The sequence below is a fragment of the Trachinotus anak genome, unplaced genomic scaffold, assembly GCF_046630095.1.
Source record: "Trachinotus anak isolate AG129_WGS33_773 ecotype Australia unplaced genomic scaffold, CSIRO_AGI_Tana_v1 ptg000010l, whole genome shotgun sequence".
NCBI classification, from domain to species: domain Eukaryota; kingdom Metazoa; phylum Chordata; class Actinopteri; order Carangiformes; family Carangidae; genus Trachinotus; species Trachinotus anak.
Genome location: NW_027273861.1, coordinates 22,730,423 through 22,753,796, shown reverse-complemented (window position 1 = coordinate 22,753,796; position 23,374 = coordinate 22,730,423). Strand labels below are relative to the sequence as shown.

General features: G+C 39.6%; 1 protein-coding gene across 1 annotated transcript; it reads left to right on the top strand.

Annotated features, from left to right (window-relative positions):
• Positions 1 to 119: 119 nt before the first annotated feature.
• On the top strand, positions 120 to 22,678 carry pla2g4ab (phospholipase A2, group IVAb (cytosolic, calcium-dependent)). Its single transcript, XM_071486220.1, has 19 exons — positions 120 to 849; positions 2,697 to 2,812; positions 4,368 to 4,449; positions 4,730 to 4,878; positions 5,241 to 5,354; positions 5,489 to 5,526; positions 5,988 to 6,132; positions 7,522 to 7,658; positions 8,051 to 8,273; positions 8,618 to 8,732; positions 10,460 to 10,597; positions 10,675 to 10,764; positions 12,196 to 12,261; positions 13,730 to 13,860; positions 14,019 to 14,130; positions 15,360 to 15,544; positions 15,647 to 15,836; positions 18,184 to 18,341; positions 19,983 to 22,678. Exons 2-19 carry the CDS (start codon positions 2,795 to 2,797, stop codon positions 20,139 to 20,141), a joined length of 2,250 nt encoding a protein of 749 aa, XP_071342321.1. The 5' UTR covers positions 120 to 849; positions 2,697 to 2,794; the 3' UTR covers positions 20,142 to 22,678.
• Positions 22,679 to 23,374: the final 696 nt, after the last annotated feature.

The following is a 23,374-nucleotide window of genomic DNA, read 5'->3' as shown; positions in this document are numbered from 1 at the left end:
AAATTTTATATATATATATATATATATATATATGATGACATTCAGGGGACACACACACATATATATATATATATATATAAATATTACAACCCTTAATTTATGATAATAATGTTTAATTTTACAAAAGAGAAAAATGCATTTGACCTGATTTATTCACGAGATATTATCTTCTGATGTATTTCTAATAGGCTTAATAAATTTTATCAAATCAAAAAACTAAATAAAAATGTATTCAATGCATCATTTTTATTTTTTTTTTTTAATTTTTGAAATTTTTTTATTGCGTGAACGAATTATTAGCTAATTAAAATAAGAGGACTTATACTGAAAATGTATGGCAGTGCTGCATGGGGAAGGAAGCTGTTGTGAAGGTACGAGCATTAGATCAGCTTTTACCTGAGCAGATGGGCCAGTAACCAGCAGATGACCCCACGACGGAAAGTTTGAGTAATGTCGTTCAGAGGAATGAGCAGGGCTGTCTTCACAGTGCCCCCCTGTGGACCTGCTGACGCACTGGGGGGAGGACAGCTGCCAGGTACCGATCTGACTCACACCCGGAGTTTCTGAAAATCACACTTGCCTCCCCATTTTTTTTTTTTTTTTTTTTAATTTTGGGGTGTGTGGGGGGGGGGTAATACTGTAAACTTTAACTTACTTTGACATCAGTGCGAAGCTGCTGCTTGTTCGGCCTCTCCTCGACCTGAAGCCTGCGTCCTGACTGCCGGGTGCGCACAGCTCAGGCTCCTGACGAGAAGCACCGCCTTCCGGCTCTGGTCCGGGGGAGCGATACCCTCCACCATCATGACACATTTGTCAGGATTTGTGAGTTGATAGCGCACTACGAGTAAGGTACGTTCCCATTTCATGCCTTTACCAGATAGAGAGTTTGTGGGTTGTTGGGTTTTTTTTGTTGTTTTTGTTGGACAGAAATCTGGAGCGGTGGTTTAACCAGCGTCCTTTAGAGCAGTTCACTTTCCGCAAGAGGACAGGCTAAGGAAGCTGAAGACATGCTATCACACACACTTCAGATAGGCACCACCACAAACAGACAAATAATGACAAAGGCATGTTTTACGTTTACATCATTGCAAGGTTAATGTCTGATGCTGCCGTTGTCATTTTTATCTTGCACAGTCTGAAGTGGTGATATTTCTGTCTCTGCATGTTTGACTATACCATCAGGCTTCGTCACATCTGACCTAATTCTACCCAGCTCATAAGGATCGTGCAAAACCTGTTTACAGTCATACCAAGTTTTGTATGAAGCATAGAGTCACATCTCACTAATGGTGCTTTGAGAAAATGCACTGTGATCCATAGATGTAACCTTGTGAGATTGTCTCTACCTCTGACCTTTAACTTTTATATCCCAGGTGGAGGGATACTTACACACTAGCAGATTTACTGTATGCCTTTAAAGCCTGTAATTACTGCAGCTGTTTTGCATCATGGCTGGCTGCTGTGTGTCTCTTTCACATCTTGTGTCCTCATATGAAAATTCAGTGCCGTGAAAGTGTCTGTGTTATGTTGGCACACACAGGAGCAGCCTGCATGCACTCATTGTACGCTGCAGAACAAGGGCAGAGTGAACTGGCAATTTGCAAAGTTGGACCACTGTTGCAAACTACGTGACCAGCGCTGTGAACACACAGACACTACGTGCTCCCAGTCCTCTCAGTAATGATACGCTTTGCTGAGCAGCTGAGAAAAGGCTCACTGACCTTGATACGCCAACACCAGCACACACTCTCTCACACACACCAGATGCAAATTTCTTTCCACACATGTGTTTAACCATCACTAAGAGAAAGCATTAACATTGCTGGAAATGGTTACCTCACCACTTTTTCTGTACCATAGGTTACCTACACCGTCTTTGTTAAGTCATATTAACATCCAAGAGACAGGCGGGTAACAAATTAATGACACAATCAAGCAGCTAGCATCCAATCACGCTTTGTGACATGTATAAAAATGCTGAGCGATTGATTCTGATTTTGTATCAAGATGACAAAAGGAAAAAAAATCGAAGTGACTTTGAAAGAGGGTTCATTGTTGGGCTTCAGTCCGTCAACAATTACATAGAGAGGGACATTATAGCCGGGGTACACCCAGAGAGCAGCACGGCCTTGAATGCTTGACCCCTGCACTGAGGGGATCTGATGGCTCTGTTATACTGAGGGGGGCGATTTGCTGGCATGGTTTGGCTCCACTTGTCCCCTTAGACAGAGGGGCCCCTGCAAATCAACACAAGGTTGTTCTTAGTGATCACCTTTTTTCCTATTAAGAGTTTGGTATTATTATTATATTATTATCCTTTGACAAAACAATTATATCCTGATGGGGTTGGTCTCTTCCAGGATGGCAATGTCCCCATCTATAAGACACTTTATGTTAATTTTTCCTTCAGTTTGTCACATGTCAGTATATGTCTTTCCACAACACACAAACACACATAAAGTCCCCCTATCTACCCAGGCCTCTTATCATTTATATTTGGCTCAGCACACTTCCTCTTGCCTCTGAAGATGTGAAAGGCTCCACTGATATTTCTAAAGTAGCTATGGCTCTTGTTTTTAGGAAGATATCCCCTTCCAAGAGGTAATAGTAACATGTTTTTTTTTTCAAGTAAATGTCTGTTAGAGCTACAATCCTGCATTTGCACTGATGCTCAACTTCGTTATCTTCTCTTCCAGGCTCTGAATGCTTCAGTTCATGACTGAGATGTTCTCCTGAATTAAATTTAGCATTGTGACCAAGGCTTTCCTGATAATTACTCACCTGACAACACATCATGGCTTCCAATATAATTGTGAGTATTTACAGTTAATACTTCCTGTGTGTACAGTAAGCCATAGTCAAGTTGAGACAGAATTGGAGCGATTCCAGAGGTTTTACTCACAGCACAAATCATTCCAAAGCAGCCCTCTTCTTCTTGGTTTTTCAGTAATATCTGAATGAATTTCAATCTTGTTGCTCCAAAGCAAAAACTTTCTTTACAAATATTGCAACAAGCGTCTCATCAGCAATGCCATGTTCATTATCACTGCAGTGGGTGACAAGGTCATGCGGGTTGTTTTTGAAGATGAACACAAGATAAAATGTATGATATCTGCATTCACAGCTTTCCACAGCTATTTCTTATCCGGTAAAAGTCTCATAACACTGTTTTAAATACTTGTGTGTGGTTAGTTGAAACTGAATTCTCTCACTTGATTAACTTAGGGCGTGTAACATACCATCAACAACAAGCAGTCTTTTAAGGCTACTTGTGTCCCTGATGAATGCTCACACCTACAATGAACATTCTCAGACTGAGATGTCCTAAGAGAGGCTGGTTATAAGGCTGACACAAAGACAAAGCAGCAAAAATGTAAAACAGCTTCTGTTCCTCAGTGAAATCTAATGGACAAATGGAAAACTCTTTAGAGGTTAATGACCTCTGAAGATGCTGTATTTCAGCTTACATAAGGCTCGTTTTTCAAGAGTGGAGACGTTAGCACAAACTGACCCAATTACTAGCGTGTTTGGTAACACTTTAGCAACTCAAAATAAATTATACTCTTAATTTTCTATTGTTGTAAAGGCTGATTACGTAGGAGGCGCAGTAGTGGGAAACAAAACTGAAGCTTGGGAAAATTGTGTTAATAACTGAAGATTCTGTAGAACCTATATGTAATTAACTTATTTCATAGTTGTAAAATATTCTACTCAGATGGTTATTGAAAAACATATGAAATGTATGTGTTATGGCACTAAAACGATGGAGTACAGTGACGTCATTTTGGGGTTGGAAGCTCTTAGAAAAGGGTTTGAAATCTTGGATGATGAGGAACTTGTCAAACGTATGTGGAGGTCAACAATGTTCATAAACAGGTTCCTGTTTAAGTAATAATTAAAGCATATGCTTTTGCCATTTTCTCACAGCACTTCCCAAGTGAGGAAGTGTCCAGCTGACAAAAACTGTTTAGTTTAGCTTAATTTAAGTACCTGTAAGAACAGATTAGATTAGAACAAAATCACATTGTGAATCCTGGGCTGTATTATAAAGTGTTACCACGTTTTAAAAACAAATACATGGAGAAAGTTAATGTTGATCAGTGTGAACCCTGAATTAGATATTTCACAGCAGATGTGACAGCCATTGTCAACCTGCCAAAAACCCCAGATGTTCGCTCAGACTCACATGAATCTGCTTTGAATCTGCTTACATCCTGTGTTGTAACTAACATTTCTCCTGCAGTAGCGGTTATGTGCTTACCTAGCTGTGATTTGGATTTGTAATCTCTTTTGTATCACTGCTGTTGGACTGATTTACCAATGTGATGCATGAAGCCAAACTGACCTAAAAGACTGTTTTATTGCAGGTGGAACAGCAGTTTTCTCACAAATTCACAGTGACAGTGGTTCGAGCTGAGAACGTCACCAAGGGAGCACTTGGTGACCTGCGTGAGTCTTATTACATCTTTTTTTGCACCTCTTCGTGTGATTCTCACATTCAAACATGTTGCCACATGCACATAGTCACATAGTATCTACACCTTTGTGTTTGTGGGGAAAATGGCCACTTTGAACTAAAACAAACTAAACATAAACTTAAAAAACATATATATATATAACACATATATATAATACAAATGTACTTATACTGAGTAAGGGAATACTTTGACTTATGCTCTTATGTAATCGAATTGAACGTGTGTGTGTGTGTGTGTGTGTGTGTGTGCAGTGGACACCCCAGATCCATATATTGAGCTGTTCATCCCGACAGCCCCAGAGAGCAGAAAGAGGACCAAGCACATAGACAACGACATCAACCCAAAATGGAACGAGACCTTTCACTTCATATTAGACCCAAACCAGCAGAACGCCCTGGAGGTTAAACCTGCATTTCCTTGTCCAGTACAATCTCTACGAGTCTAGGATGACAAGCAGGGATGCGAAAACCCTCATAAACACGTTACCATTTTTAGCCTGACATGAGATAATATGAGATAAATAGTATCATCACTGGAACCATAATCAGAGTGACTCATGATGCATTAGATTAGAGACATCTGAGGACAAATAAAATACATTTTTGACAGTTTTGTTTACATGGATCAATGTTTAACTTTTTAACAACATTTAATTGGTTACAAGACTGCTTGTTTAGGTGAACTTAATCACAGGTCAGAATAACTAATGTGTAGCTCTCAACATTTATTTAACCATGAATTGATGTTGTTTATTCCGATCAGCTAACATTAATGGACGCCAATTATGTGATGGATGAGACTCTTGGGACGGCATCCTTTGATATCACCAAGCTCAGAGTGGGCCAGGCAAAGATGGAGACTTTCTCTATTGGCAAAGTAATTCATTTAACCCCTCAAAGTCTTTGGCATTAAGCCTTTATATGCACATTTATATATGTGTGTAGACACATATATAAACACTCAGCTACTCCTTTACTGAACAATAACCACATTTTTAATCGTTTTAACAGGCAACCAAAGTATATTTAGAGATGTTGCTGGAGATCTGGTATGTATTCCCTTCTAAAAGTTTTTTTTTTCAGTCCTCATGTGAAAGTCAATACCGAGGGTGGCCTGTGTTCAAATTCGTCACAGGTTCAACAATACACAGGAACTTAAGAACACATAGGAATTCACCTGCAGCAGATGTAAACTAAGATTAGATCTTAAAGCAGCATGACTCAGAAACATCATATTTGTGTAAGCTAATCTAGGGTACAATGGCAATGATCAGTCCCATGATATCACTGTGTCAGGGTTAGTGGGAGGATTTGTAAATGCCATACATGCTTGATGGGTTCGTAGATATGAGAATGTGACTAGTATAGGGTGAGATGTCTTGACTTTTTGTCACATTTCTCACCAGACCATCCCTCGGCAGGTCAAGCAGAAAATGTGAAACATGAGCTATTTTTTCCCTTCCTACTGTCAGATTTTAGTAAATCTCATTTCTGTCATTTGTATCTGCAGCACCAACCTGGACCTGCGGTTCAGCCTGGCCCTGTGTGACAAAGAGAAACAGTTCAGGCAAACCCGCAGAGAAAGAGTGATGCTGGGCATCAAGAAGCTACTTGACATGGAGAAGCCTCGTTTCCTCCCCAGCTCCCCACAGGAGGTGGGAACACAGCAATTACATGTAGATTTAACATGATGGCTGTTTTTTTCAATCCTGTGTGTAAACCTGTGAGCTGATAGCTCAGCTTATTCAAATACTCAGTTTCACCATCCGGTTGCACTTTACTTTGTACAGTATGTTGGAAGTATCACAATTTTTTTTTTACATTTGAAGCCATGTATATGTTTTGCTATCACGACATTACATCACTACACCAACATTAGCATTAACGGCTGTTTACTCACCAGTCTAGAGGAAATGTTTCGAGTTCAGCATCAAACTTCAGTCCTTTGCTCGCCAGTGTTTACTCTTGTTTCTTTTGCTGAAGTTAGCATGCTGACCCGCTCACCCCACACTTTCCCATAGTGTCTCACTGCAGTACCAATAAATACCAATAAATTACCTGCTAGGCATATGGCATGTCCTTGTACTGTAATATCCTTTTCCCCCCTGGGGAGTGATGATGATGGATGACTCCATTATACCTACGTTGGCTGACTAAGCTGTGGCTGCTGTAGCCTCTTAACCTTGTACATGTACAGTACATAAACAGGAATGCAGGCTGTGATGTGTATACTCACCATGGGATCTCATTATGCTACATATTCACTCTTATGCTCTCTGGCATTTACTAGTGAAGATGAAAAAAACCACACAAAGAAAAAATAGTACAAAGTGCTGAGGTCTGTTTTCAGCTTGTGTAATCACACTTGCTGCTGACTTGCTGCATTGCGGAATTCACAACTGTGAAAAAAAAACACGTTTTCACAAACTGTGTGATCTATTTATAACAACACTCAAGACGTTTCTCACACTCACAAGAATGCGAACCATACAGTAAGCCTCATACAGCTTTAAGTTTTTCTTCCCTGCTCTGAGCTGAAAGAAGTTTTTTTTTCTCCCTGGTGTGGTTTTGGCTACACACCCTTGGAACTTGCTGTAATCCCCAGCCAGGCTTGTTCATGTCTTCAGCATAAACCGGAAGCTCCAGACAAATGAGATAACCAGCTACTGCCCTATTCTATGCTACACCGTCTCCAAGTCCAGGATGACTTTTGTTTAAATACTTCTATCAGAATATTCAGAACTAACAATGAGATTAACCCAGTCCAGAGGAAGGAAGCCATGTGGCACAATGGGAGTTATGAAATAGTTGAAAATCTGAAGGCACAACTGAAAAAAATGTTGCGAAGGTGGTATGGCGCCGTCACTGTATAGAGGCACGGGAGAGAGAGAGACAGGAGAGAAGGTCCTCAAGATGCAAGAATGAGAGAGAATGAATGTGAGACTCATAACTGTGTAGTATGTAATTATGTGATTAAGCACACCCCCGTCTTCCTCTTTTTCCCATTATGACTGTGTGTGTGTGTGTGTGTGTGTGTGTTGCAGGTACCAGTAATAGCCATTGCAGGCTCAGGAGGTGGTTTCCGTGCCATGGTCGGCTTCTCAGGGGTAATGAAGGCGCTGTTTGAGTCTGGGGTCCTGGATTGTGCCACATATGTCGCCGGCCTCTCCGGATCCACATGGTCAGTTTTTATTCCTGCTGTTCTTCTCTCTCTTAACACCCTGCCTTTCTCTCTGGCCTCTTTAATTTCTAAAAACACTTTCTCTCATTTTATCTTTGTCTTTGTTGTCACTGCTGCGTTTCTTTTGTGCTTTCTTTCTGTCTGATCCTTCTTCGGTGTTGCCTCCTCCATGCTCTGGCAAACTTTCCAGTCCCCTGTGCTGATATGAAGCTGTCATCAAGCAAGCAAGCAAGGTTTATTTCAGTCTCCATCTAAATGGCTGTGGAGAGATTTAGTGGATATAACTTCCTTATGATTATAAAAGCATTTATTAACTGATTTTTACCTTCCTTGCATTTATATTTTTGCAATACCCCCCTTTTAACTTTCTTCCTCCCTCTTGATTCCGGTAGGTACATGTCCACTCTCTATTCCCACCCTGACTTTCCAAACAAGGGCCCAATGGACATCAACCAGGAGCTTATGAAGAGAGTTAGCAGTAACCCCCTGAGGTTGTTGCTGCCCCAGCACATCACCAACTACATCCAGGCCCTGTGGACCAAAAAGGCCTCTGGGCAGCCTGTTACCTTTACCGATATCTTCGGTATGCTCATAGGAGAGACGCTTATACCTGCGGTAAGAGTTGCCAGACAGCTGTTGTTTGTTTTAATTTTGAAGGAATTCCTTTTTTGTCCATCTCCTTGTTGCTCACCAATACGTCAGTCCATCCTTCATCTTTCATATCCTCTCTATTCTTTTGAACTGATGTCTCATCCAAAACTAATTTAAGCTTTTTATTTTCATTTTTCACTTTTCCTCCCTTACAATTTACCATGACAGACACACTGAAGTGGAAATGAGTACTACCAGCAGAGTGTAATGTGTAAAAATACTGTTTGAGCACAGACTGCAAGACTATATGTGTATAAATAAATGCAAGTGTAAATGTCTGAGTCAAAGTCTGTGATCTTCCCCAACAGAGGATGGACATCAAGCTAAGTGACATCCAGGAGAAAATAAACCAGGCACAGAGTCCCCTTCCTCTGTTCACATGTCTGCATGTCAAGCCAGATGTTTCTGAGCTCATGTTTGCAGGTAAATATCTGTCTTTTTTGTAAGCCTCTGCATGTGCTTTTATGTTAAATTGTAAGTTGCATGTAATTTGTGTCTCTCAAAGACCTTTTTTTCATATGCAGTTAGTAACTAGAGATGATCAAATGAGTTTGGCCACATGCAAAATAACCAAACCGTACACATTTCCTTATAATGCTGCTCTGCTGGCACAGACAGGATGTGTCTAATGACGGCTCTGTAGTGTCAGATAGAAACTGAGCTATATCCAGGAACTGAGAAGTGTGCACAAGGCCACAGTAGACTGGGCTAGTCCTGTGTTGTACAATACTTCCTCATTATTGATGTAGCCTGCACAGCAACTGTACACTACCCTTCAGTGGAACAGTATGGTGGCCCTGAGAGCTCAACTCACTGCCACTTGAGAAAACACACGCAAATAGACACAACACAAGCAAATTCCAAAAACATCTACATCAATTTGACAACACATGTGCTGCAAATGTTCACAACACAACAGAAATGTTTTGTGTCTGCAGGAAACATTTCTGTTGTGCTGTGAGTAAATGCAGCACATTTGTGCATTTGGCTGTGTTGTGTCTATTTGCATGGGTTTTCTTACGCTGCAGTGCGTTGAGCTCTCAGGGTCACCGTAGAACAGACATTTAAATAGAAACAACGATAACAATGCCATAGTTAGACTCATATGATAATATCTCACTTAGGGTGTAGGAGACATGCTTCATACTGTGAAGTGAAGTGCTACTATGTGCAGTGTCACTGATATGCATTAAGGTGAGGCCAGATTCCTCAGTAATCTGGAATTAAATGTAGTTTTTCTTGTTAGTTCTTATCATCGTGCCTAAACTTTGGCCCCTATTGACCACCCATTTCCAGCCCCTCTGTGCACTGTCTACTGTGCAACACTTGACAGCTTTGAGAAACCAGCCAGCACTCCTCCTCCAGAATACCATCACCCCCTGGGTTTGCTCAAGCAAAAATGTATTTAGAAATACACACTGTGTAAGTAAATGATAAAGGATTTAAAATTAGATCTTGACACTGCACAAAACAGGGCAAAAATGCAGGACTCGCTCTTGCTGTTTCAGCGTGTATTGTGCATATTCCTAGACACATTTGCAATTCAGTCAGATTAACACAAAACTACGCCTGAGGTTCTGGGGCCCTTGTCATGCTCATGCTAATTTTTTCATTTAAATGTTCATATTGCATGAAGCTGAATTGGTAAGGCACAAAAACAAAATAAATGCAATGTCTTGAAATTAAGTACAACTTAATGCATTTAAGGTTTGCTCTCTCTTCTGTTGTGCACATCTCTACCTGTTGGCACATTCATAAAAATAACATTTATGACACAAACTGAACTCGGACAGTGATCATTGTAACAATTATACCTGCCTTGCATCAGCCCGTTAGCATGGGCACTGTGAACATCTTAGCATCGGTAGCATTTAGCTCCAAGCACTGCTGTGCCTAAGTACAACTTCACAGAGCTGGCTTGGCAGCATAGCTGTAGACTCTTAGTCTTGTTGTATTGAGTGCATCAGTGTTTTAATGACATTTTCAAATATGTGATCACAGAGCAGTATTTGCTTATACCAACTGTGCTCTTTGCATGCATTGCCTTTGAAGCATATAATTGCTGTCTGTAAACAGGTGCTTAGTGAATATTATGCAGTGTTTTTGTTTGTTTATTTCTTTTACATTTACATTGAGATTTCACTCTGTAGACTGGGTGGAGTTCAGCCCATATGAAATTGGGATGGCAAAGTACGGTACCTTCATGACCCCAGACTTGTTTGGAAGCAAGTTCTTCATGGGAACTGTTGTGAAGAAATATGAGGAAAACCCTCTTCATTTTCTGATGGGTAAGAGAGATGTTTTCATCCACAGCCCGGTCAACCTTTCTCTCATGATCCTGACGCTATGTTTTTCTGTGTGTCAGGTGTTTGGGGCAGTGCCTTCTCCATTCTGTTCAACAGAGTGCTGGGAGTCAAAGACACCGCTGGTGGCAGCACCATGGAGGAGGAGTTAGGTAACCTTTCTGTTTTTCTTTCAGTATGTTTGGACTGAAATGCACTGAACTGACTTAAATCATGCTTCTTTGCTGGTTAAGTGCAAATTACTTAATTCAATACATTTATTTGATTCACTAATTGATAAAACAATCTCAGCACTAGGTTGATTTAGTAGCTGTTTAGGAGCTTTCCATCTTATCACATGAGCTTCATCTGCAGATAAGGTTTGCTGAGTTGTCATGGATTATAGATGTTCAAGTTTTCTGAGCACTTTAAGGACTTGTCATCCATGTTGGCTTCAAATTTTAGACTGAAATTTCATTCTTGACCTGCTAAGATAGATCATATGTGATTGAAAGCTCCAGAAAAGCCACTAAATGGACAGTTTAATAAGACAGTTTTGGCCACTTCTGTTGCCCAGATAAAGAATGAACTTTCAGTCTCAACCAAATGGAAGTGTTTTGCTGATATAATTTTGACAGTCAATAAATCAATGAACCAAAATTCTGAAATACTGAACACGACTCACAAAAATGCAGCGGTGCACTACGAATATTAATTAATTCAACTCATTAAGAGATGATTTTTCTTTTTTTGCTCCACAAGAAAGTTTATATAATGGTTAAATTTTTATTTAAAATATATTTTAAAAAGTGCTCAGACAACTATCAGATTATCTGGAAGACTATTTCAGGTTTATAAACTTGTCTAGATTTATTTTAATCCAAAACATATTTTATATCCTTTAATGTAAAAGATAATAAATGAATTATAGCATAACAGAAAAATGTTCAAAATATAATTAAAATGGATATTATTATTTCAGTATATGTGACATTACGTTTTGAAATTGTGGACCTTGAAATGTGTCTTGAACCTGAAAGGTATTTCTAGTAATGGGTACTTAGTCTCAGCCACAGGTATTTGTTTTCTTGTGTCTTTGGTATGTTATTATTATTTCACACACTTTGACAACAGTAAGTACCTATAAAAATAGTTTCTCATAATAGTCTAAAATTATCCCACAGATTTAGAATTTGTAGCATGAGTGTGTGTGTGTGTGTGTGTGTGTTTGAGTGACGTTTCCACAACAATGGAAAGGTATCAGCTTCCTGTGATTATTCTGACAGCTCATCGGGTGTTTTATGGTTGAACGCATTTGTATGTGGTGACCTTTAAACATTCAGACACACTCTGACAATGCATTGATTCTACAGAACTGTTAAAAAGGTTCCCACCCAGTTAAAGAATGCATTAGTTTATTGGGTGTATTATATTTCCCTCAAGACTTCTTTTGATAGAGAAAAACAAGAAGTAAATTTCATAATGTCACAATACTGTACAAAAACATTTTGTCAGGTACAGTGTTGATGTGTGGTGTGAATAAGTCTAACAAAGTTTCTTTTGAAGTTGTTATTAGATGAGTGAAGCTGTCTTGTGCCTTACAGAGCAGATCAAACCGCAGCACATTGTTGGAGAAGACAGTCTGGACAATGACGACGAGCCGCGCAAAGGTGAGCTACATGAGTTACATGAGGAGCTTAGAGGCCTTATTGTTCAGCATGTTCACTTTGATGTGTGACTATGAAAGGCGTCAAAAGAGTTGACACAATTTTTGGTTTAAAGGAAAGTTGAAACCTCAACACATTTTTTTTTTTTTCCCAAATTTTGTGGTTATGTGACCATTTGCATCTTTTGGTGTGACACAGCGACATTAGACCAGCTGCTGTGGTTACCGTGAAGTCATGAATACAATGCTCAAACTTTCATTTCTAACCATGTGGTTTGCAGTTTGTGTTTGAATTGAAGTGTTATGCATTGAAAGGTTGTTTTTCCACTTGATGACTGTATATAATACTCTAGCTGAACTTGAGGAAGTGAACACTATATCCTCCCAAGCTGAGTTCTGAGTGAAATTGTATAACTAAGACCTAAAGCTAGAAAGAGGAAGAGAGAGAGAGGGGGGGGGGGGGGCAGAGGGGTCTTAGGTTTTCTCTGTGACAGTTAACATTTGTGACTGAAAACATTACAAGTTGGGGGTGATCTGTTAGCCGAGTGGTTAGGGCGTGTACCGCAAGAGCGCAGATGCTCTTAGGGGGCGAGTGCTGGTCTTCCTGCATGTCATTCCCCTCTCTCTCTGTCCCTTTCTTGTCACTCTCTCCTGTCCTGTCAAATAACAGCCAAAAAAAAAAAATTAAAAGTAAAAATATTAAAGTTTTGGAAAGAATGTGTGTAGTCATCCTTTATTCAGGGTTTAACAATTTTTCAGGACCTTTAAAACTTGATGGATGAATATATTGACTTTTAGCACTTGTGTTTGAAGAGGTACAAGAGCAAACAAGACACCTGGGCGAATAATCCAAAAAACATAAGAGCAGTTATATTTTGTGTGTGTGCCTTTAACAGTGTTCTGAAACAATAGTTTGATCAGATTATATGGTTTGGACACATTTGTGCTACACTGTGCAGTTAACAGGAACTATGTAAGTCCAAGCTGACACTTTAAAAAAAGTCTCAAAGCACCTTTTCATTTCAGGTCATTTCTAATTGTTTCCTTCCTTTAACTTGATTTTTGGATTCAACTGCTCATAGTAAACTAAGCAACATTTAAGACAGAAACTACACTTGGATCGCAGCCAGATTTCAGTCAAACCTGACGACTGTTCAGAGGCCCTGAAAAACTAGTTTCTGTCCAGCATTTGAAAGAATGAAAAACACAATTCAGGCAAAGGTAGATTAAAATATATTTTGGGTAGTAATACTATTAAACTAGTAATTTGTCTTTTTTTTGTTATGTGATTCTTGTAATCTACAAGTATTTTTATAAATTCTTCTTTGTACTGTTAAATTATATAATTTACTCTATTTTAGGCATTTAGGTAATCTCTTTTGTTTTCACTTAAACTTGGAAATTCTCCTAGTTTTATTGCAGAAAAAGAAACAGATCCTGAGCCGCAGTAATATTTTGTCTTTGTTGCTCAGGTGGGACGGAGAACCAGGAGGCTGAGGACGAGTTTCATCGCACCGCTCAGGCCAGCTGGGTTCAGCGAATGTTCACATCCCTCTTCAGTGACTCTGCCTTGTTCAACACAAGAGAGGGCCGGGCCGGGAAGGTACCTGAATATGTTCATTCACCGCCACCAATTAAAATGACGTATTACGCAACAGAAAACACTGCATGTGTTGTGGCTACACTCTTGCTTCAGATGTCCTACAGAGAAATTTAACCTGCTTATTCCTCTCCCCACAACCCATCTATCTGTGTGAACAGGTGCACAACTTCATGCTTGGCCTGAACCTGAATACCAGCATCCCATTCTCTCCAGTCACAGAGGTCACGTGTAACGCTCCTCCACCTGAGGAGGAGGTGGATGCCGTCACAGGTAAGACAGATGACAGATTGTCACAATTCACTGCTATTAGACTGAAAGGACAGGTTCACAAGGTTTTACAAGTTTGTCTTAAAACAATAGTAAGGTGTCCATGTTAAGATGGAAACAGGTTTTTTTTGCTATAATCATTCTTCCTGCTTTGAAAGATAGTTTCCGAATGCACTTTCAGTGCAGGATATGAGGGGAAAAACCCGCTGGCCCCATACAAGTTACTGACTCTTTAGCACAAATTTTCTCCTTTTTTGTTATTATTCCTCCACTGAAGCTCAACAGGAAAACAATGTCTGGGGAAACAAAGAGAGAGAATTTTGCTCTAACAGACATGTTTCTTTTACCGCATTTACAGCAGCATTTACAGTCAAAAACAGGACTGGACATAATAATTTTACATCTTGCGGTTTTGATTCTACATTTTCTTCATAATCCTATCAGACACTGCAGGAATGACACTGAAATATTTGGAAATAGATAAAAATAACTGCATAGTTCCTTGTGTCTTAATTTGCTGGTAAATGTTTGTACAAGTATAGTTAGAGCTGGTTATCAAACCTAACCTCAATATGTTTTCTGTACTGACAAAATTGCACCAAATTGGCCAAATCTCAATCACAATTTTGTTGATTTGTACTTTGTTTTGGCAAAGTCTTTGCATGTCTTTGAAGTCTTATAAAGTTGTGGTGGTGACCATCTTAGCTGCACGTCCAGTGGACACAGAGCAACATTAGCATTCATTTCCAGCTGTGTCCTTTTAGCTCTTTTTTGATTTCTACCAAATTCTTTAGCTGCTAAATCTGCTGCTGCTAAATCTTCAAACTCTGCCTTCGTTTTGATCTCAGCTACACACTTGTAAAGTTTCGTGACGGTATCTTGCACAGTCGTGACACTATTGTGGAGGCAGAATCTCTCCACACATATACAAGCACCCGCCAAAGTATTCAAAACCACTTCTTTGGTAGTTCCCGTAACAGTAGGTGTCTCCAGGACCACATTTTGTGGTGATGACATACACAGACTCACAATGTGAAAACAATACCAGCAATAAGCTGTCATGGCCGATAATGATACCCAGCCCTACTTCTTACTTCTTACTTGTGTGTGTGAATGATTACGCTGTTAAATTAGTCTGGTCAGTCGTGTGGAATAAAATTTGGTTGCAGACAACAGAATTTTCCAGTTGTGTTGTACATTTTCTTTGCATGACATTTGTGTGATTTTCTTAGACCCAGATGAGTTTGATCGTATCTACGAGCCTCTGGATGTAAAGAGTAAGAAAATCCACGTGGTAGACAGCGGTCTGACTTACAACCTCCCCTACCCTCTCATTCTGCGGCCGCAGCGTGGTGTTGACCTCATCATCTCCTTTGACTTTTCTGCACGGCCGAGTGACTCCAGCCCCCCATTCAAGGTCAGAATTTGACTGTTTTTACTGTCACAAATTGCTACACGTAATCAAAAAAAGACAAGAGAATGAGATCAAAGTTTTCTCATTTGTAAATTTCTGCCACAGGAGCTTCTGCTCGCAGAAAAGTGGGCTCGAATGAACAAGCTCCCATTCCCCAAGATCGACCCCAAAGTCTTCGATCGTGAGGGCCTGAAGGAATGCTACGTCTTCAAACCAAAGAAAGGAGAAAAGAACTGCCCGACTGTCATCCACTTTGTCCTGGTCAACATCAACTTTAGGCAGTTCAAAGCGCCTGGTGAGTATGTGCATATGTGTTATATGGAGTTTTCCACAGCATGTGTGAGGGGGGAAAATATGCCAGGGCTCTCTGTATTATTATAATAATGGTTTACCGTCATGGCATATGAGGCATCTCTTCCTCGAAGTTGTGCTGTGGAATTTAACCATATTCACTTAACACCAGACAGTTGTTTTATGTTTTGCTAAAAGTTGAGCCCCTCATCTGAGTGACCCCAGGAAAAAAAGTCTCTGTTCAAGGTCACTGTGGCTTTCTGCTAGAAATGGTGTGTCGGGAAATAAGCATGCCCTCATTTTACTCTGTGTGTGTGCACACACAGATGTGAATCTCAGTGTGTTAAGAGTTTTATGAGCTGCTCGGGTGAATTATGGTTCCTTAAGGAGCCAGGTGCCAGTAGGGAATCTCTCGCTCCAGTGGGAGAGCTCTATGTGTAAACATCCCATACATCACAAGACATACAAAGGCAGACTAACTTTACATTTAGTAAGTCATCAGCCCACATACTTCCGCAGTCTGTTTATGGACATTACATAAGCTTTTTGCACTCAAACCTAAAAGACATCTGAAGGAATAATACCTTAAATGGACTTCCCATTTGTGAAGGAAGTTACACAGGCCATTACTGAATCAGCTCACTACTGTAAGCCATAACCTCTGCCTGTGTGTGGCCTACATCTTTACACCAGTCATGATACAATGAAAACAAATTCAGAAGGATCAACATTAAAGCATAGAATAGAGCTAACGATTCAGAACAGTGAGCAGGACAGTTAATTCTTTACCTTATAAATAGTTAATAGGTTTGTTGAATAATATCGGGAAACTCCATCCATGATTGAAAGATTCAGAAAAAGCTACAGTAGTAAATGCATGTTAAGATTATTTAGTCAAAGTATTTCATGTGGATAGATGAGCCAGATATTTGTCCTTACAATGAAAGAGCCTTTCTGTGTGTTTTTTTATTGTTAATAACTGAACAGATTGTAACGCAACTCGAAAATTGAGACTTTCTCAGTTGCTCATAAAATCCTATCGAATGATTTCTTTGTAAAGAACTCTGACCGAGATTTCCTGGAAAATCCAGAGGATGTGACGTTTGTGCCTGCTTCCGAGTGCCTCGCCTTAATGCCTCGTTCCACTCCCCTACAGCACGAAAAGTGTGCAACGCTAGCTAATGTTAGCTTAGAAATTAAGTTCGCTGACTTCAACAAACAACCAAGATAAATCCAGGACATCACACCACTATCAGTGGGAGTTCCTCTCCCATTTGCTGTTATGTCACCACCGGTCTCTTGACTGCAGTCCCAGTTAATCCCATTAAAAACTCTACATGGTCTAGAGTGCTCCTCCTTCTCCTGGTAATCCTTAAATTGGCCATATCCCAGTGCCATACAGGCTTGAATTTCTTTCCCATTCATCATGTCAATGTTTTGGCTGATGCCCAAGATATTTAGTTGTGCCCATCAGTGGAGTGTGAGCAACAGGATGCTGACAGCAGCTCACCTAACGACCACCGTCCTCATTAAGGGTTTGGTAAATATAGAACCTTTAGGTAGTGTTCTGCTGCATCCAGCATCACTGCTGGGTGGTGTTGTGTGTGGTCAGAAGCATAAACAACATCTGCAAGCACACCTCACCACTTCAGAAAGGTGAGAAGATAAACCACTCAGGATCTGCAGCAGGTGTGAAGTTACTGTTTAATTTCTACAGTGGAAAAAGCTGCATATAGTCACTTTTAGTCATATTTGAGGCATAAAATGTTGTGCGTCAAACACACAATAGATTTTTTTTGCAGTATGTCTTGCCTTCAGTGGGCTGTGAATTTAAAGGAATTGTTAATTTTTTAGTTGACAAGTTCTGGTATTAGCCTTTGTCTGCTCAAAATCATGTAATCATGTTTGGTTACATCACATGGTCTTAATCAGCAGGTGGAGTTCACACAGTTGTCATTAAACTGTAGATGTTCAAATTTTCCTTTTTTTGACCATTTAATGGACTCATTCATGCTGGCTGAGTACAATCTCATCAACCAAATTAAAACCAATTAATGTGTGTTGTTTCCAAGGCCCTTTGAAGCTTTAAACCAACATGGACAAGAACTCAATAAAGTGCTTGGAAATAATGGAAATTTGAACTCCTGCACATCAATGACAAATGGTCTACCAGTCAGGATCATGTAATGTTAACGTAAACTTGAGAGAAGTAAATGAACTTTTGAACACAACATATATCATGTATATTGTCCCAGTTTTGATGCCAAGTCTTGGGATCAGTTTTTGAAGAAATTGATTTTTATGTATTTGCTAACATTCTTACTCATTTACTTTAATACTTTTACTTACAGGTGTTCCCAGAGAGACTGAGAAGGAGAAGGAGTTCGCAGATTTTGACATTTTTGATGATCCAGAGTCACCTTTCTCCACTTTTAATTTTCAATACACCAATGAGGCCTTCACCCGACTCCACGACCTCATGGAGTTCAACACTCTCAACAACCTGGAGGTCAGTTTGGTTCCTATGATTTTACTTCAGGATGTTGATGAAAACGGAAAAGAAAAAAAATCACTGTAGATAATATTTCTGGCCCCAGGCAACTTCAGTCAGTAGTAATGTCTGCTGTATATATTACTGTTTGTCAGAGTCAAGGTTGCCAAGAAGCTAAGAAGTGATTCATGACCTTGCCTACATGTTACATAGGCCATACATCATCCATTTCCTCAGTCATTAATTGGTAAACCACTTCCATCCAGTTTTGTCAGTGAGGAAGTTTTGCATTTTTATGTTGTCATTACACAAATATTGAGTCATTGTGCAACATGAAAAATTTTTTAATCCCAGAGGCCCATCTCAGACTGGCTAGTACAAGCCTTGACGAGTTTACAGTAGGTGTGTTGCTGTGCAAGGTCAGACTGACTTTCACTCACTGAACCTGAGTCACTTCCCTGCTGAGTAAAGATACACATATGATATACTATGATGTATATTTAAGAGGACAAAACTGGCCTCCTAAATATGATATCCCAAGACTCCCAAGATATACCAGATTTTTTAGATTTGGTACAAACAATCACTTGGAATCTAAGAATGAATGAATTGATTACATTTTGTGGGCAAAGGTCAAAGTCACAGTGACCTCACAGTCTTGTGAATGCGATATATCAGGAATGCCCAGAGGGAATTTCGTTACATCTGACGCAAACATTCACTTAAACTCAAGGATGAACTGATTAGAATTTGGTGGTCAAAGGTAAAGGTCACTGGGACCTCACATGTCTCCGTCCATAACCCATGAATTCATACATTAATTATGCCCCAATTTAACAGAACTGTCTAATTATATAAAATGATATTTTCTGGCTGGTTGGCGCAGGCATACATCTGTGAGCTGGTGTACAGGATTAATTGTAATAACTCTGGTGAGCCCTTAACTTTCCATATAGCGCCATCATCAGATCAAAATTTTTGCACTACTTTGTATTTTGACCTGCAAACTAACAGGATTCCCACCAAACTCTGCTGTAGTTCATGTTTATTTTTGATTAGCAAATGTTAGCAAGCAAAAAACTGAACTAAGATGGTGAAGATTGTAAAATGTGTACATGCATCATCAGCACTGTCATTGTGAGCATGTTTGCATACTGATGTTCCCATTTCGCTTACATTTGGAGGAAAACCACATCCCACCCTCAATGGTAAGTCAGTCAAATGTTATTGAAATATGAAAACACAAGCCCAGCAACACCAAATAGTAGTAAAAGTAGTAGTAGTGAACTATCTCACATAACGAGATGTAATCAAAGCTTAAAACAATTCGCATCTTGATCTTGATATCCATCCATCCATCCATCGGCTATACCACATATCACTTGAGGTTTGTGAACACACCCTGGACAGGCTCTGACAGGACTGGCATATAGAGACACTTCTAACCAACCATTCCAGCAAACATCTACGGGCAATTTAGAGCCACCAAATAATCTAACCTGCATGCCTTTGGACTGTGGGTGGAAGCCAGAGTACACGAAGAAAACCCACACACACAGATTTAGAAAATAGTTTGATGGATTTGAAGTAGAATTAATTGTCCTCACTGATGATGCAATATGGTCTTTTGAACTTAATCCCTGTATTTGTCATTTGCAGGTTATTAAAGAAGCCATCAAAGACTGCATTGTTTCTCGGAAGGAGAACCCGTCATGCCTCTCCCTTCCCTTCTCCCTCAGCGAGATCCCGAAAAAAAAGTTTCTCAGAAGAGATCCTCACCCAAAACCTTGGAATCACTTTGGAAATGATAAGCAGTAGCCTTGTTTGGCTAAGTTGGAAACTATGGATAAGTGGACTTTAGGGATTTTTGTAGATGCTATCTTAAAGTAAATCATTTTCTTTTTGGAAAATGCAGTCATGTTGATCTCTTCTCTGTACATTTTTAATCACGAGGATTTGTTCAACTCTGATTTGAGCTAAGTGTCTGTAAAGAAACTTCGTGTTTACTAGTAAAATCCTTATGATTGCATTGGTATACAGCACAGTGAGAATTTTCATTTGACTTTATTTGCACCAATGCAACTGCTGGGAAAACTGTTGGTTGGCATTTATTGACCACGAACAGTTGATAGTTGCTTTCCCTGCTGGCTGTGAGAAAGACTGGATATTGAAAACACTGCAGTGTGGCTGGATTGTTACAGCTAACAGGAGGTTGTTTGTGAATCCTATCTTTTTAAAAAAAAAAATTTACTGAGAATCCTAAACTATTCTATTGCTTAGCTCTTCATGTTTGAGAGTAGTGTGCTCATCCACCTCACCTTATTGCATCATAGGAAATTTCACTGCCAGCTATGACATTCCCAATTCATGTGGACACCTCTTGGCTTTAGTTCATACTGCCTAGAGCTTCATTTCATTTTTCAAATGACTTCATATGCAGCCATGCCATTTCTATATTTTGTCCTGAGCTGTGTGAATGCACCGTAAAAATCCTCGCCTCTACTGTATCTGTTTGTGAACTCAATTTTTTCCATATTGAACGTGGGACAACAGAGTATGCAAATCGCCATGTTTTTGTTTTTTTTCACCGGATGGCTTGTTTAAACATGTAATTCTGTTTGAAAACATGGAAAAGGAGCTCGTAACCATTGGTTTTGTTTGATGGCAACTCCTAAACACACCAAGTGCACCCCCTCTGGATGCCTCAAACATCTCAATGATGTTTACCCACCTACAGGGAAGGATCACTCCCCTGTAGGGAGTGTCTCATATTAAAGCCACCATTTTGGAAAAACAAAACTTGATACCATAGAAACAGCCCCACTTCTTCTCTCCCTCTGTCTCTCACTCGCTCTCTCTGTCTCCCTCTCTCTCTCTCCAGGAAGGTAAAGCTGTAATTATCTTCCTGACCATATTGTTTCAGGCTTCCTTTTAGCTACAGTAAGAATCGTTATCAGGCCATTTCCTCCTCCAGCACAACCAACTTTCTGCAGGACTCCTCAGAGGCCCCCTGTATGACGAAAAGGAGCTTAGGTCAGAGCAAGGTAAGGCAGGTTGGAGTGGTGAGTGCAATCACGAGACCCACTTGTAGCCAAAAATGGTGTCTCTCTGCAGTAGTCAGTGGAATTTTACACACTACACCTACACCTGCAGCAGTGGAGGCCTGGAATCTGACACACTACACCTATACCTGCAGGGGCCCAAAGGCTGCACACAGAGCAGTGGAATTTTACACTGAAACGCTTCTGACCCCTATATATATCCTACTCATGTTTCAGCCCCACTGGTTTAATGGAACAAAATGTTAAAGAACGTGTCCTGGAGTCTTGCTGCAAGATTCACGACCAACAAACCTTTGCAACTTGCATTTACATTGATTTCTTTTTAGGAGATGCTTTATCTCGGTTTTTGTATTTCTTTGTTTTCTGAAGTTAAGAAATTGATTAGAAAATATGTTTTGTTATGCATTTGCTGTTGTTTATTTGATACCACTCTCATATTCTGTCTGTTAAATACAGAACGCAAAGGTCATGATGCCACGTTCTGACTAGCTACTGTTCCACAAGCTTCTGTAACTCAATGCAATCTCTCATTCAGCATTTCTTTCATTAGGAAATGTGTTGCCGTAGTCAAAGAAAAATCGGCATCCGTAATAGCACTAAATCTGAGGAATCGAAACTTTAACAAGATTAAAACCAAGCTTTGACATGTCTTAGCTAACCGTAGACTGCTGACTCCTGACTCACTCATTGACTGGTCTGGCTCTGTCCAGTCACAGAAAAACTAAAATGTACTGATTTTCAGAGATGCTGATAGATCGGACGAATCAGGCTTGCTATTTCCCCTTGTTTTCAGCCTTTAACCTAAGCTAAGCTAACTGGCTGCTGGCTGTAGTTATATATGTATAGGACAGATGTAAGATCTTTCCATCTAGGTCAATTTACAAAAAAAAAAGAAAAGAAAGAAAAAAAGCCACTAAGCAAATTCCCCTAAATGTTGAAATATAAACAAAACAAGCATTGATCATTTTGTGATTTTCCTGTCAAACTCTGTGAGCTTTCATGTTACACATTTTAATTGTCTTTGTAGCATTAGGTTAATTAATTTAGAAAGCATACATGAACTGCTGAAGTTTTCTATTGTACATGTTTGTCATATTACATATTACAGTCTGTGAGAATGTTTACAAATGTATAAGATGCTAAACAGTCAGTTCTAGGGAATCAAGACATAATATATACTGCAATACTGGGATTGCATTACTGAGATGTCTAACAGTTTGTATTATAACTGGCAAAGCATGACATACATAATGTTTATGTGAATCATAAAAAGATAATAAAAGAGAGAATGTACCTCATGCGTAATGTTTTTTGTGTAAATATTTGACACCCTTCCCCTTTATCTGTGAAACTCCCCCCTGAAATAGCACAGCAGCAGAATGTGGAGTTGCATTACCAGCAGGTTTTGTTTTCTTTGGTTGGCTTATATATTTGAAAAATCATCAAATGTAGGTATTAGTAGGCTATCTATTTGACTGTAACTCAAAGAGGACTCTACCAAATTGATGTGAATTATGTGACTTTGTGTTTGTCCTCCTGGCTGTCTGGCTAACATCACCAGTTGTGTAATGTTTTCTGTGGCTCTGGAGGGAGCTTTCTAATAGCAGAGAAGATAACACTCACGATAGCACAGCATTAAAAAGATGACTCCCTCTGTCTCTGTTACTTCAGTGGTCATTGATGTTTATCTTGTGAGTTCCCCCACTTCATTAAAGTGAAATATAAAAATCACGAGAGAATTTCCTTTAGCGCTCCTGAACTGAATATGAGGCAACCAGGAGCAGATTTTGGAAACATTAACTAATAATAAAATACACTTTTATTGCATAAAATGCATCTTTTAATGTTTGCATTTAAACGTCTGGTTCAACAAATTCATTAACTTCACTTGATGGGGATATTGGTTCTGGGGAGAGAGAAAAAAAAACAGATGTACGTGTGGATTTTTTTTAATCCAATTTTTCAATCTTGTGAGCACCACACATTAAA